Below are 14817 nucleotides of genomic sequence, written 5' to 3'. Positions count from 1 at the left end.
CCTAGCACTCGTCCTAACCATAACTTGGGAAATTCTGCCATCTAGTGGTCACCTAAAATAACTGCTACTTATCTTTGGAAATTCTGCCATCTAGTTGTCACCTAAAATTACTGCAACTTAACCTGGGAAATTCTGTCATTTGGTGGTCACTTAAAATTATTGCAACTTTGCCTGGGAAATTCCGCCATCTAGTGGTCACTTAAAATTACTGCAACTCAACCTGGGAATGTCCGCCATCTGGTGGTCACTTAAAATTACTGCAACTTTACTTTTGAATTGCATATCTTTTGTCATCTATTCATTTATCATGTGTTATTGTGCTACATGTATGAAGGCCATCATGTCATTTACTTGAACAAGTCTTCCTACCTGTGAAGAACGCCGACGCCATGTTGTTGATGGTCTGCCAACACAATTACATGAGTCCTTCCCCGGGGGCCGACAGACTGCTGAGGGACGCAAAAGGTTGAAGCTCCAGAAAATGCCGTCTTCTGCGTGCAATAGGTGAAACTTTTCACTGGAGAACCTATGCCATCAGATGACGCTCCCATTTGGAGCTCACGTTGAGATGGATGCAGAGGGATCCCACGGGCTGTTAAGCGACAAGCGGCTTTTCATCTGTAACAGAAGTTGTAAGATTAGCTGCTATTCCTTTGCTGTAATGAAATACTCAGTTTTATAAAATCCATTCCTGCATTGAATACTTATTGCAATGATGCGGTGTTCAGAAGTTTTTTAGTCGCCATTAAAATAGACCGAATAAGGGAGAAGGGTTATGAGTGTGCTTTCTCTTCCGTTGTCACAATGAAGCTGAAAGATAAAATCAGCGGCTTACACTCACCTAACAGATGCCTCGCCTCTGATAGCGACAGGTTCCGACACGAACTTAACACGCCATGCACGCCACGTAACCAGGACATCAAGGGATTTTCACGTCAAACGAAATATTTCCAAATAAACCACTTTTAGCTTCAGTTGTCATTGACTAAGAAGAGGGTAGCGAAACAGACTTTTAAAAAATAGTTGTCAATTTGGGCCAAAGTTGTTCACATTATGTTATGGATTGCAAATGAACCGGTTGAAACAATTGCTTCCGTTATTTCGAGCATTCTCCGCGCCAAATATGTCCACAAAATGGCGACCTCGGCTTCAGCTCGTCAACTTCGACATCGTTTATATACTGTATATTGTCCTATTGTCGGAGCGAAACGCCACTATTGGTGCTTCAACGTGACTTAAAACTTTGATACTGACCTTGTAGCGTTGCTTGTGCGGCGTCTGAGTTACATGGCAACTCCAGTGTTCTCCATCAGGGTGTTGGAACGCCGACTCCATACCGAATTAAATTTGCGCCAATGAAAACGATGCTGTTGCAAGACAAACCGTTTACTTCGGCACTTCTTCACGGTCGTGGCGGTGTTAAATGTCAGTACTTTCAGCCCCAAACCGTGATAAGGGGCGGCCTGACGTCGTCAGAGAAAGAAAGACGGTTGCCTGCTGCTTCCGGTCAACTTTATTTTTCGACTACCCAGCAACTAGAGTACAGGGCGCGCGCACACGAGAGCCCCGCACTTCCTGGTTCACGCTCAACCCGCCCCACATAGCTGGCCAAACACATGCCTGAAACAGCGTTGAAAACTTCAAAAAATTAAGCAATACACATGTAATATATTCTCAAGCATTTTCAATAAAGAGTTTCAACAATCACGTCTATTAGTTTTACAAACAGTAGACGGCTTCCCCGCTAGAATACTTCAGCTTGTCTGCCAACAGACTGACACAGCGTAATTGGGATCGTCGGCGCCATGTTCCGGACGAAACGAGGAAGTGCAAACAGGAAGTTACAGCGCGGATGTGACGTCGTGTTTCACAATGATTTTACACACTATAACAAGAGAAATAATACTTTATACTCCTGAAGCAGCTTGGGCACCGTTCGTAGGGTGCTGTAAAAAAGGAGGTATTCTTTGATTTGTTGGATTTCACGTAACGTCACCGCTTACTGGTGGCCTGTGACGGACATACAGAGATGATGTCAGCATCTGTCGCCCTCCTGTGGCCACTTCGAAAACACACAAACGTCTTTTTGAAGTGTACTCTATTTTGGACTAACAAGTATATGTTGAAAGCACACAAATGACACATGATACAGATAACATAGCCAAGAGTTGCATAAAAGTAATTTTTAAGAAGAAGAAATTCAAGAATTGAGGCCCTTAATTGACATCCTCCCTCGCCCGCATCATAATCAGCAGTTCCTTGTGATTTCATAATGGAGCGTCGATAGGCGCACATCCCAGCGTGCTTTGCGGTACTGTCTATGAAATAAATAGCTGTTAAATTACTTGTCTTAAGCCACGTAAATAGGTTATTCTTGCACACGACTGGCCAAGTCTGTTCTAAATCTATCTATTGTGTTGATATTTGATGGGAATTTTTCATGACACCATGACTGTAATCGTTATTCTGGGCAATCATATACTATGTTTTCTCAATGGTAAAGTCGTGGCTAATGTAAGCTTTGTCTTACTCTGCTGAAGATTGCGGGACAGCGGGGCGAAGACAACTAGAGAGCAATATGAAGACTGCGGCTGCTGGCGACTAAAGAGAAATACGAAGCCGGCGGCAGGGCGCATCCTGCAGTGGCCAGCGGGCAAACTGGAAACGGTGGCCGGTCGGTGGGCAAACTGGAGGCGAGGGTCGGAACCTGAGGCCAAGCATCAAGCTAGGTCCACCAATTTTTCACCATATCATCAGACAATTATTCTGCAGGAGTGTGCAAAATTTCAGGGACGGGACTCAACAGGAACCATGTTTCCTTCCCAAATAGATTGACCACGAAGCCGGTGGAAGGCACTAAAAAACAAAACTTTTATAAATTCATCAAACATGGAGCTAGGTCCACCAATTTTTCACTGTGTCATCAGACAATTATTCTGCACGAGTGTGCAAAATTTAAAGGGTCTAGCTCCAAAGGAACCTTGCCTCGTCATCAAACAGACTGCTCAAAGGTCATAGGTCACCATCAACTTGTCGAAATTAGAAACACTTGTTCTTGGAGTTTTTTTGTTTTTTTTTTAATATGTTGCAGACACCATCCCATCAATTAGGAAGAAATTGAGCCCTGCTCGATACAACCTTGCTAAAGCTAAGTAGCTAACCAAAGGTCACACAGATGTGAAACTGTGCACACTAGCTTTATATTCTTTGTAGATGTTCTGTTGCGTTTTTCAACACATTTGAACATTTTTTGTTCGATCGTCGGGGGTGTGAACATGAGGAGACAACGAAATTCCCACGCCCGCTGGTCAAAAAGTACATGTCCGACCGACGCCCGACTGATGTCGATCCGCTCATCTGGAGGCCCCCAACAACATACTCGAATTTCAGACCTCTGCGTTGTCTGGAAAAAAAATTTCTGCGGATCAGGTCTGAAGAGCACGACTGCAGACCAATGACTCTCAGAGCCATCGTGGCCATTTCAGGCAGATTTGGAAAACAAATTTCTGAAAAAAAATGAATGGACTTTCTTTCATTGGAGTCTCACGAGGCTGGAAAGACAAAACCTCTGAAAAATTTGGGGTCGCTGGGGCCTCACAGGGCATGAAAAACTGCTTTCCCTCCAAAGAAAACTCTTTTTTCCCCATAAATCTTGGTCCCTTTAATCCAGGACCCTGATTTTTTGATATTTGTATCAGGGGCTGGCCGCTGACCTGTGTGCCAAGTTTCAAGTGTCTGGCTTGAAAGGGGGCGTGGCTAGACCTGCAAACCCACTAAATTGAGGCCTGCTTGAGGTCAAAGGGCACCCCTTTCTGAACTAAAATGGACTGACTTTCTTTCATTGGAGTCTCACGAGGCTGGAAAGACAAAAACTGAAAAATGTGCGGTCGCTGGGGTCAATATGGGCCTCGCATGGCGTGAAAAACTGCTTTCCCTCCAAAAACCCCTCTTTTTTCCCATAAATCTCGGACCCTTTGATCCAGGACCCTGATTTTTTGATATGTGTATCAGGGGCTGGCCGCTAATGTGTGTGCCAATTTTCAAGTGTCTGTTTCGATAAGAGTCGGGGGTGGTCCCAAAAGAAAGCCCGTGCCCACTTATGGGGGGGAGGTCGTCCTCGGGAAAAATGCCGTAGGACGTACCGTTCTCGAGATATTTGGTTTTGGTACGAGCTACCAAGATCTTCTTCACCCCTATACCTACACCTAACCCTAACCCTAACACTAGTTTGACCCCGAGCTTTCCAACGAGGCCACCCTCGACGCTCTACGACTTCCGGTTTCTGAGATACGACTGTTTTCTGCCAATTGCGCCCCCTTCCGGTGCTCACAGGAAGTCGGAAGTCGTCCCAAATGAAAGCCCGTGCCCACTTATGTGGGGGTCGGCCTCGGGAAAAACGCCCTAGGACAGGGGTCGGCAACCTTTACTATGAAAAGAGCCATTTTACCCAATGCCCACTGAAGAAAAATAGCCTGGAGCCGCAAAACATATAGTATGTTTAAAACAACATTGGAGGGAATTTGGGGGTATCAAAGTAGTTCAGATAAGAAAAGACGAGTTGGAGTACTCTTGCTAGTTTTGGAGATAAACTTACATAAATGTATGTGTAAACTACTGTAAACGTAAAAACAAGTTCCCATGCCGCTGTTTTTAAATTATCTCGAATTTATTTTTTAGATTTGTAGGTAAGTATTACTTGTTTTTCTTCATGTACTGAACTGGATAGCAGTCAGAACTCACTCAGGATGCATTCATGGTCTCAGACAAAGTTGGATTTTTTAAAACTCATTACAAAAGACGTGCATTTTCCCCACTTGGGTGTTAAAAATATTCAAGCATCGCAAAGGGAGCCACAATAAAGAGGCTGAAGAGCCACATGCGGCTCTGGAGCCGCAGGTTGCTGACCCCTGCCCTAGGACGTACTGTTCTCGAGTTATTCGCTTATGACAGCAGCTATCAAGACCTCCTTTACCCCTATACCTAACCCTAACCCTAACCCCTAACCCCTAACCCCTAACCCCTAACCCCTAACCCTAACCCCTAACCCCTAACCCCTAACCCCTAACCCCTAACCCCTAACCCCTAACCTTTTTACTACTTTTCATTTTCCTCAGTGGCGCTGACGACCAACTTTAGTGGCTAGCGCTATAAAGCCACAGGCTGGCTGGTCGTCTGCATCACCAGTTAACCACCCTCAACGTTCATTATTGTTTTTAAAGTCCAACGGTGTGTAAATATCGTTTTATGAGTTCATCCCTGACAATGCTGTGACAGGGAGGAAGGCGCCAGGACTCCAAAAATGGAGGTGACTTTTGTAGTTTGATCTACCGTTTAGTAGCATCTAAACAAGCAGGACTGACATAGATGTCACTTGACAGCCAGCGCCCACTCACACACACTCTCGTTTTCTCACACTTATTTTCACACTCCTAAGCCCCTCTCTTGACAGATACCCAGCCACCTTCACAGAAGCTGAAATTGGATGTAAGAAACCCCTTAAAAGGAAAATATTAGGAAATTCATTGTCATACAGCATACGTACAGTAGTATGTGTGTCTGTGTGTAAACAAAAAACACCAATACCAGAAGAGACAAGTGCATGTCAAGGCCTTTATGGGAACAGAAATGAAGAAAATAAGCAACAAAAAGCCTAAATTAAAGCTGTTGTTCACACATGCAAAATAAAAAAGGACAACACGATGGCCTTCTGCTGCACAGGCTGCTGACACTACTACGTGGAAGCATGCTAATATTTATTTTGTGGGTGACGGGGTTATTGATTTTTATTTTTGTATTCAATTTTGGGCGTTTTAACCATCTAAAGGCTAATATGTTTATATGTTTACGTGAAATAAATAATTTCTATAACATAAATTGCATTATGTTGATTGTTATTAGTCTCTGAGACTAATGATTGACAGTAACATACATTTTTATGCTTTCTTTTTAACTGTTTCCAACTGAAAACAGAAACTCAAGGTAAAAAAAAAGGTCAGCTTTCCAAAAACTGCTGTAAAAATATTACACTGCATATTCATGTTTTTCTGCTTCAAATGAGTAAAACTTGGAAAAATACTTAATTCTGAAATATACATATCGAGTATTAATGATTTTTTTCGGGATTTTGTCTGTATGTTTGTATAAATCCATCCATACACACTTTGTTATTGGAAAAACAAAAATAATAACACACTCTTATAATTTCTGTCGCCACACACTTGCAGGAAACAGTTGCTGCATGCTTTGATTGGGGCAGAATAGCTTCATCTGGTGGACAATTATAAAAATAGCGTAACGCTTTGCATTACTTTACATGAAAACAAAAATAAGGAGTCAAAAATGCCATTTTCAAAGGTTTTCAATGGGACATTTTTGGTTGTGAGGAAGAAATGTGTCACTTTTTGTGTGGCTTCTCAATGCTAAGCTAATTAAAGGAATATAATTCAAAAAATTCAGGCTCTTTCAGGGTAAAAAAATTTTAAAACACATTTTGAATAGCTCTTTGTCGCAAAATATTCTGCGCTCTGACAGTTGACATGGAGATACTTAATTATTTCATTCAGTGTTTGCAGACACCCGTTCGTTTGTTCCTTCGTTTACACTTCTTAAAACAAAAACCAAAGCTCAAAGAGAGTAAGTGTAACGCTAGCGCTATAATTTACACACATACACGGTGATAAAATAGAGTATATGAACATGAAAGGGTGAAAAATAAAGCTTCTGTGAATTAAAAAATAGATATGATGAAGTCAGGAATAATAGAAAATGGACGCCGTCATCAGTCTGGAGAGAGATCGTTTCCGATACTAACACAAATTTTGAACATTTCTGAATGGAAGAGGCAGAAATAGCCCTTTATCCACCTTGGTAATCCTGTATGGCGAGCGAGTCCAAAGTGCAGCCTGTAGTTCTTTCTTTTTGGCCCTCGCATATAATAAAAATACAGTTACAGTGGAACCTTGGTTAGCGTCGTTAATGCAGACTCTAACCAAATATTTTTTTCCCATAAGAAATCAAGTAAACCCAAAAAATGGTGACACTGAATTTTACAATTATACTTTTACTTTCAAACGTTTTGACTCGCGGGCCACATCGGGTTCAAGAATTTGGCAGCAGGGCCGGGCATCAAGCACCCTTTCTCACGGTGCGACAAAACAAAAACATCTGAATCAACAACTAAGCATTAAACATAACACACAACTTGAAATTGTTATTTCCAAAAGCATGCTGGGTGGTCCAGCTGCAACAATAATATGAATGAACTATGAACGATAAAACATTGGATCAAAAGTGTGCTAACTCCTCTTTGTTTAATTCTTTGACGGCCTCCTCAACATATTAAATGAATATTTTTTCAATTATTAATAATATTAAAATATTAATTAATAATTAATAATTATTGATAATTTTATTATATTAAAATTCTCAATGATAATTTCATTATTAAATGAATAAAACAGAGTGTATGAATAACACGTGCGCCATATTGCCAGAAAATGTATGCAAACCAAGGAACATTTTTTGGGGGACGTTAACCCAAAAAGCACGCTAACTGGGACATATGCTAACCAAGCTTCCACTGTACTGACCTACACTTGATTGCTTTAGGCATCTTTAATACAGGAAATGTATTAAAGATGTAAACCAATGGGAACCAGCCAGGATTTTACAAAAATCAGCTTCAGGTTTTGGTCTTTTAAGAAAATACCAGCGTGGGCAACGACATTCCAGTCCATTGAATGACAAATGTTGCATTTTGGGATGGTTGGACGTGGTTAGAGGGACAAGTCAGATCATGAAAGACTGAGTTTGTTTGTAGTTCATGAGCTGCAGGCAAAAAGATAGAAAAAAGCAGTCAGTTCCTTTCATTAGAGAGAGTTATCAGCTAAACACTTAATGGCAACGCAAACAAGCTCTGGTAGGAGACTCACATTGTGGATGGGAGGAGGAGGAGGAGGGTTGTAGGACTTGATGCTGGAAGGACAAAGTGGACGCCTTCTGTTAAGAGTTCTCAAAGAGGCAATGAGGAAACACTGGGGAGAGGCTCACCTTTTGGCTTTCTTCTCTTCTGCTTGGAGACAGAAACATGGCCGATGGGTCAGGCATGAAAAATGTTCATATACACAAAACAGGTTAGATGTTACATGTTCCCGGGTTATCTGATGTTCCCTAAATGTACTCATAGGTTCCTTGATTCTCCTACTTTCCAATTGTTTCACAACGGGGAGCCATTGGTACCGTGGGTCAACGTAATAGCTACATGACATAGTCCATATCCCGGCTTGTCTCGTGTTCCCAAATTGGATTCTTATGTCTTTTTTTATGTCTACAAGTTCTCTTGTAGAATGACTACTTTTTATGTAAAATTAGTTATTTTGAGTTATTTCAACTTATTGAATTAATTATTTTGATATAAAATCACAATGTTTTCCTTTTTTGCAAAAAAATATTATTTTTCTTGTAAAAAAAAAATTGTATTTTTTTCACAGTTTTCTTCTTTTTTGTAAAATTATTTTATTTAAAAAAATTACAACTTCTTCCTCACAACATTATTACTTTTCCTCATAAAATTGTGAAATTTTTCCCTTTTGGGGGGAGATTTATTACTTTTTCTGGTAAAAAAAAAAAGTTTTCTCTGGTAAAAGTATTTCAGTGAAATTATGTATTTTTCTCAATTTTCTTAAAATGTCTACTTTACTCCACTAACCCATTAAAAAAATAATAATAATTTTGCTTGTAAAATTACTTTTTTGGGGGGTAAAATTAAAACTTTTTCCTCATGAAATTATTGTACTTGTAAAATTCAATTTCTGCAAAAGTGATGCCTTTTTCTTGTAAAATTGTGACTTTTTCTCAATTTTCTATTAAAAGTACTACTTTTCTTCTTAACATTATCTGTTCCTCATTAAAATTAATTTTGCTTGTAAAATCGTCAAATTTGTCAAATATATAATATTTCGGAAATGATTTTTTCTTGCCAAAAAGTTGTGAATGTTCCCAAGACGTACGGTAGGTTCCCCGACTCATCAGGGTTCTAATTGCAGATAATGTACCATGCCGGTCGCTAGGGCTCAGCCGGTTGGGTTCCCGGCGAGACCAGGAAGCAGGAAGAAGTACTCACTCTTGCAGCATCCTCTGCGATGGCAGAAACACGCGCAGAGGCAGCAGAGAAGCGTGAGGATGACAAAAGCTGCAGCGCCTGCCATCAAAATGGCCGCATCCACCGGATCTAAAAGAATATTCCTGACGTGAGGAGGAGACAACACCACGTGCAACGCAAGTATTTTGTTCTTGAGAAACTCAACAGACACTCACAGTCTACAACTTTGAGTTGTTGCGCCACGCAACTCTTGGGCGCCCCCACGCTGTTGGAGGACTCACAGCGATACATCCCTGAATCCATCTTGGACACGCTTTTGAACTTCTGCTCCAGTCAAAAAAACAGAGAGGAGCAGGAGGAGGAAGAGGAAGAGGCGTGTGCATGTTCTCGGGCATCCACGTGGACTCACCAGTGTTCCTTTGTGCGAGTCCATGCTGTACGCCGTGTCGGCCGAGGCCATCAGGGCCTCGTTGTCTTTGTACCAGCTGTACATGGCCGGGGGAACGCTCAGCTTGTCTTTGCAGAGAAGCTCCAGGTCGGAGCCCACAAACACCGAGCTGGGAACGTCGCAGGACGGGATGTGAGGAGGCACTGATTGAAACATACAAAGTCAAGAAAGCTGCAGCTCACCTTTTTCTCTGTTGTGAATTAGCATACCTTTCCTCATTAAAGTATGATTTTATTTCTCTTTTTCTTCTTTGTTCTGGTAACTTTTTTACCTTTTTCACAGAAAACTATAATTTACAACTTTTTCCTCATAATATTATGACCCAATGTTCTGAAAATTCTGATTTTGTCCATTGAAAATGTCCATTTGTTTGTAGAACAATTATGTTAAATGACAGGAATAGATGATGTATCCTTTGGTTTAAAAATAGGACTAGATAGATGGTGAGGTGTATGAGTCGTGATGAGAAACAGACTGTACCAAGTACACGGAGATCCACGGTGGCCTCTCCAAAGTTGATGTGGTCTTGGCTGGCGGTGACCTCACAGCGGTACTCTCCAGAGTCCTTCTCGGTCACAGAGTGGATGGTCAGCGTGGCTCCTTCCATCTTGGCCCGGCCTGCGTAGGAGCCTGCGCTCGCGGTGGAGGTGAAGAAGTGAACAGATGATGGCTGACTGACAGCTGACTGACGGCTGACTGACGGCTGACTGACGACTGACTGACGGCTGACTGACGGCTGACTGACTACAAGGCTAACATCGGGACTCACCAGTGAATTTGTTATTAAAGTAGACGAAGGTGACGGCCTTTCCTTTCTTCTTCCACTCGATACGAGGGTTCTGATCCTTCTCGGTTCGGAACTCGCAGGACAGGACGGCATCTGGGCGGATATTGGACAGTAGGGACGTTACGTATGGTCACCGTTGATGAATTCATTTTCCCTTTAATGTTGTTCATGCATGTTGGACAGCATCGTCAACTTTTTGGAATATTCACGTTTTATAGTCACTTTTTGTCCTTTCTCGGCTAATTAGGACATTTTTCTTATTATTTTCTTCTTATTATTATTATTATTATGACATGTTCTTGTAATATTCCAACTTGCCATCATAAAAGTCACAGTTCATAGTCAAAATTAAGAGAAAAATGTTAAAGTCATCCATTAAAGAGAAAAAACTGTCGAAAAAAGTCAAAAATTTAGAGAATAAACTCTCACATTTACAACATAAAGGTGTGAAATTCTGAGAAAAAAAGTTGCAAAATTCCGAGAATAAAGTCAACATTGGCAAGAATAAAGTCCTCAAAAAGGTTAAAAGTCGTTGATTTAAGACAAAAAAGTTGTACATTTACCAAAAAAGTTGTAAATTTACAAGAAAAAAGTTATATAAAGTAATATTACGAGAATATCGTTGCAAAATTAAGAGAATAAAGTTGCCAAAAAAGTTTAAGTCATCCATTTAAGAGAAAAAAATGTAAGTTTATCAAACAAAGTTGTAAATTTACAAGAAAAAAAGTTGTAATATTACGAGAATAACGTTGCAAAATGAAGTGAATAAAATCGGCCAAAAATTGTTTGAAAAAAATTGAAAAAAGTTGTTGTAAGTTTACCAAACAAAGTCATAAATTGAACTAGTCTCAGTCACCTGTGTGCTCGTGGACCTCCACTGTGGCTTTCCTAGCGCTCACTGTCACCGACACGCCGGCAGGACCTGCAGGAGGAACGGAACACCAGAATAAAGTCCTACATTTACCAGATAAAGTTGGAAAATTATGAGAAAAAATGCATTCATTCATCCATTCATTCATCTTTTCATTCATTCTTGCATTCATTCATTCATCTTCTCATTCATTTTTGCATTCATTCATTCATCCATACATTCATCTTTTCATTCATTTATGCATCCATTCATTTTTCATGCATTCATGCATGCATTCATGCATCCATCCATGCATGCACTCAATCAATTCATGCATTCATTCATTCATTCATTCATTCATTCATTCATCCATCCATTCATTCATCCATTCACTCATCCATTCATTAATTTGTGCATGCATTCATCCATCCATCCATTCATTCACCCATTCATTCATTCATTCATTCATCTTTTCATTCATTTATGCATTCATTAATTTTCCATTCATTCATTCATTCATCCATCCATCCATGCATGCATTCATTCATCCATTCACTCATCCATTCATACATTCATTTATCCATCCATCCATTCATTCATGCATTAATTGATTTTTACATTAATTCATTCATTCATCTTGGGGTATTTTGGATTATCTATGGGAATTTATCCAATTTCTGGTAATAAACAAAAATGTTTAGCATGACATATATTACCAGAACGTGTGTGTGTGTGTCCAGCCTGGTGCTACCAGGAGCAATGCTGTTAAGGAATGTAAGTGATGGATGACTTTGTGGGGAGGATGATAACCTCCGAGTCAAATGAAAGTGTGTGTGTGTGTGGGGGGGGGGGGGGGGGGTAGTCCAAATAGTCCAAAACCTGCACCAGAAAAGCAGGAAGGTCCCAACATTTATTGGAGGGGTGGCAGTACATGGGAGTACACATGGCAGTACACATGGCAGTACACATGGCAGTACACATGGCAGTACACACTCTAGTGTTTTATTTCATATTCTGTCAAGAACTAACATTTCCTGACAGCGACAACAAAGCTTTGCATTGTTTGCATTGGGTTAGGGTTATGGTATTATTTGGGGCCAACATCAAAGGCCCGTTTAGTGGGGGGGGGGGTATCTGCCATCTCATCTGCCTGCACATCTCGCCTTCAAACGGCATCAGAGCGGACTTAAGTGTAAACAACCGTGCAACCACTCCCTGCCTTCTTTCCCCCCTGAACGCATCACTACTGTCCTCAATGAAAGAGGTCGCTGGCAGATCTCCCGGTGACGTCATCGACGGGTCAACTTGCACACAATTAACGCACGTTGATATATTCTGGATTCATGATGAGCACATAAACGTGGGATTATAACTCAAAAGTGCATAAAGACGACACGGAAATGTTGATTTAGTGAATATTTTGTCCGTTTGAAAGTCTTGCGTTGCAGCAACACGCGGAACTAAACTTTGATGAGTACTCAAACGCAACTTGACTCGGTTAGAAAGACTTACAGTGCAGGCAGAGGAGAAGCAGAGGAAGCAGAGGCAACATCTTCACAGTCGTCTCGTCCACGCGTGGATTTTAGATCCTCTTCTTCTCCTTCTGGTGTGTGCGTGTGTGTGCGTGTGCGTGTGTGCCTGGTGGACTTTCAGGCTGTGTGTGTGTGTGTGTTGGGGGGGGGTCGTGTAGCAAATGACCACACGTGACCGTGACGACACTTTGTTTTGCTTAATCGTCATCTTCATCAAGACGATATGGAACTTTGGTCCCAAATTTGCCAGGGTTTCACTTTCTAAAAATAAACTTGCAATGTTACATATTATTTTTAAATTGTCATCATAGTAGTTAGAAATTACTACAGCGTATTCCAAAAAATACTAATCTGAGTGACAAGAATAAAGTTCTAAATTAACCAGAAAAAAGTCAGATATTTACCCAAAAAAGTCATAATGTATAAGAATAAAGTTGTACATTTACAAACGAAAAGGACTAATATGACGAGAATAAAATTGTTTTCGGACAGTAAAGTTGTGAATTTATGCAAATAAAGTAGAACATTTACACACAGAAAATGTTTAATATTACATGAGTAAATTCATACATTTACAAAAAAGTCATAATACAAGAGTAAAGTCATAAAATAACAAGAATAAACTAATATTACAAGATTAAAGTAACATGTTTTCATAAAAATAAGTCATATGACTTGTCACATGACATATCATAAATTTACTAGAATAAAGATGTACATTTATGTAAAGAAATGTGTATATTTACAAGAAAAAGTCATTATATTACATGAATAAAATCCAAAATTTACAAAAAACACATAATATCACAAGAATAAAAGGAATTTTACTATTTACAAGAATAAATTTGTACATTTATGGAAATAAAGTTGCACATTTACAAGAAAAAAAGCTGTAATATTGCATGAATAAATTAGTACATTTACGAGAATAAACAAATTTGAGTATAAAGTCGTGAAATGGCGAGGATGAAGTCATACAGAAAAAAAGTTGGAATATTACAAGATTGAGGTAGTACATTTATGAGAATAAAACTAAGAGAACAAACTTGTGAATTTATGATAAATTCATACAGAAAAAAAAATTCAAATATTACATGATTGAAGTTGTAAATTTCAGAGAACAAAAAACTTAAGCGAATAAAGTCACAGAGAAAAAACAAGTTGGAATATTATGAGATTGAGGTCGTAAATTTACAAGAACAAACAAATTTCAGAATAAAGTTGGAAAATGACGAGGATAAAGTCAGAGAAAAAAAAGTTTAAATATTACGAGATTGAGGTGAATTTATGATAGTCGTACAGAAAAAAATTCAAATATTACATGATTGAGTTTGTAAATTTCTGAGAATACATTTTTTTTAAATAAATTCACAAAATTACGAGAATAAAGTCGCAGAGAAAAAAAATCAGAATATTCTGACATTGAGGTCGTAAATGGTAAATGGCCTTTCACTTTTATAGCGCTTTTCCACCTTTAAGGTACTCACTTTGCTACTCTTAGCCCATTTACCTCCTGATGACACAACATCAGGAGCAACTCAGGGTTCAGTATTTTGCCCAATGATATTTAGACATGATCACAGGCAGACGGAGGACAACCTTCAGCTTGGGAGATGACCACTCGACCACCTGAGCCCACCCATCCCCTGTAAATAAAAACATCTAAGCGAATGAAGTCCTAAAATTAAGAAGAATAAAGAAAATATAAAAACTTTGAAAATATGTGTCATTTAATTAGAAAATTAAGAGCTTATAGTTGTATTATTTAAAAAAAAATATCGGGAAAATGTGACATTAACAAAATAAAAAGCATTATTTTTGCCACAAACAAGTTGGACTAAAACAAGGAAGAAGGGATATTTCTGGGAATGGGAACAAATGTTGTCATATCACAGATATCACATAAAGCTAATATGACCACACAAAATGCATCGTTTCATGAGGAAGATAGTACAAGGAATAATGTTCATGACAGGAAATTGTGTTATGACATGTAAAAAGTCATCACCTTGCATGAAAAAGTTTCATTTTAGAGGAAAAAATAATAAAGATGATGTCAGAATGTGATACGTTTAATCGTGTAATTAAAAATATTATGAG

The 14817-nt window shown here is 39.5% G+C and overlaps 1 protein-coding gene across 1 annotated transcript; it reads right to left on the bottom strand.

The window, feature by feature from the left end:
* Positions 1-7407: 7407 nt before the first annotated feature.
* Positions 7408-12844, bottom strand: jam2b (junctional adhesion molecule 2b). The gene is made up of 10 exons (XM_058082936.2): positions 12698-12844; positions 11192-11257; positions 10318-10428; positions 10029-10178; positions 9510-9691; positions 9316-9424; positions 9122-9229; positions 8050-8068; positions 7932-7974; positions 7408-7827 (listed from the first exon to the last, which is right to left on the bottom strand). The coding sequence occupies exons 1-10, from the start codon at positions 12735-12737 to the stop codon at positions 7789-7791; spliced, it is 867 nt and encodes a 288-aa protein (XP_057938919.2). The 5' UTR covers positions 12738-12844; the 3' UTR covers positions 7408-7788.
* Positions 12845-14817: the final 1973 nt, after the last annotated feature.

Source organism: Doryrhamphus excisus, linkage group LG12, assembly GCF_037039965.1.
Source record: "Doryrhamphus excisus strain RoL-2023G ecotype Guam linkage group LG12, RoL_Dexc_Guam_v1.1, whole genome shotgun sequence".
NCBI classification, from domain to species: domain Eukaryota; kingdom Metazoa; phylum Chordata; class Actinopteri; order Syngnathiformes; family Syngnathidae; genus Doryrhamphus; species Doryrhamphus excisus.
The sequence above is the reverse complement of the archived record's forward strand: the minus strand, read 5'-3'. Positions and strand labels throughout refer to the sequence as shown.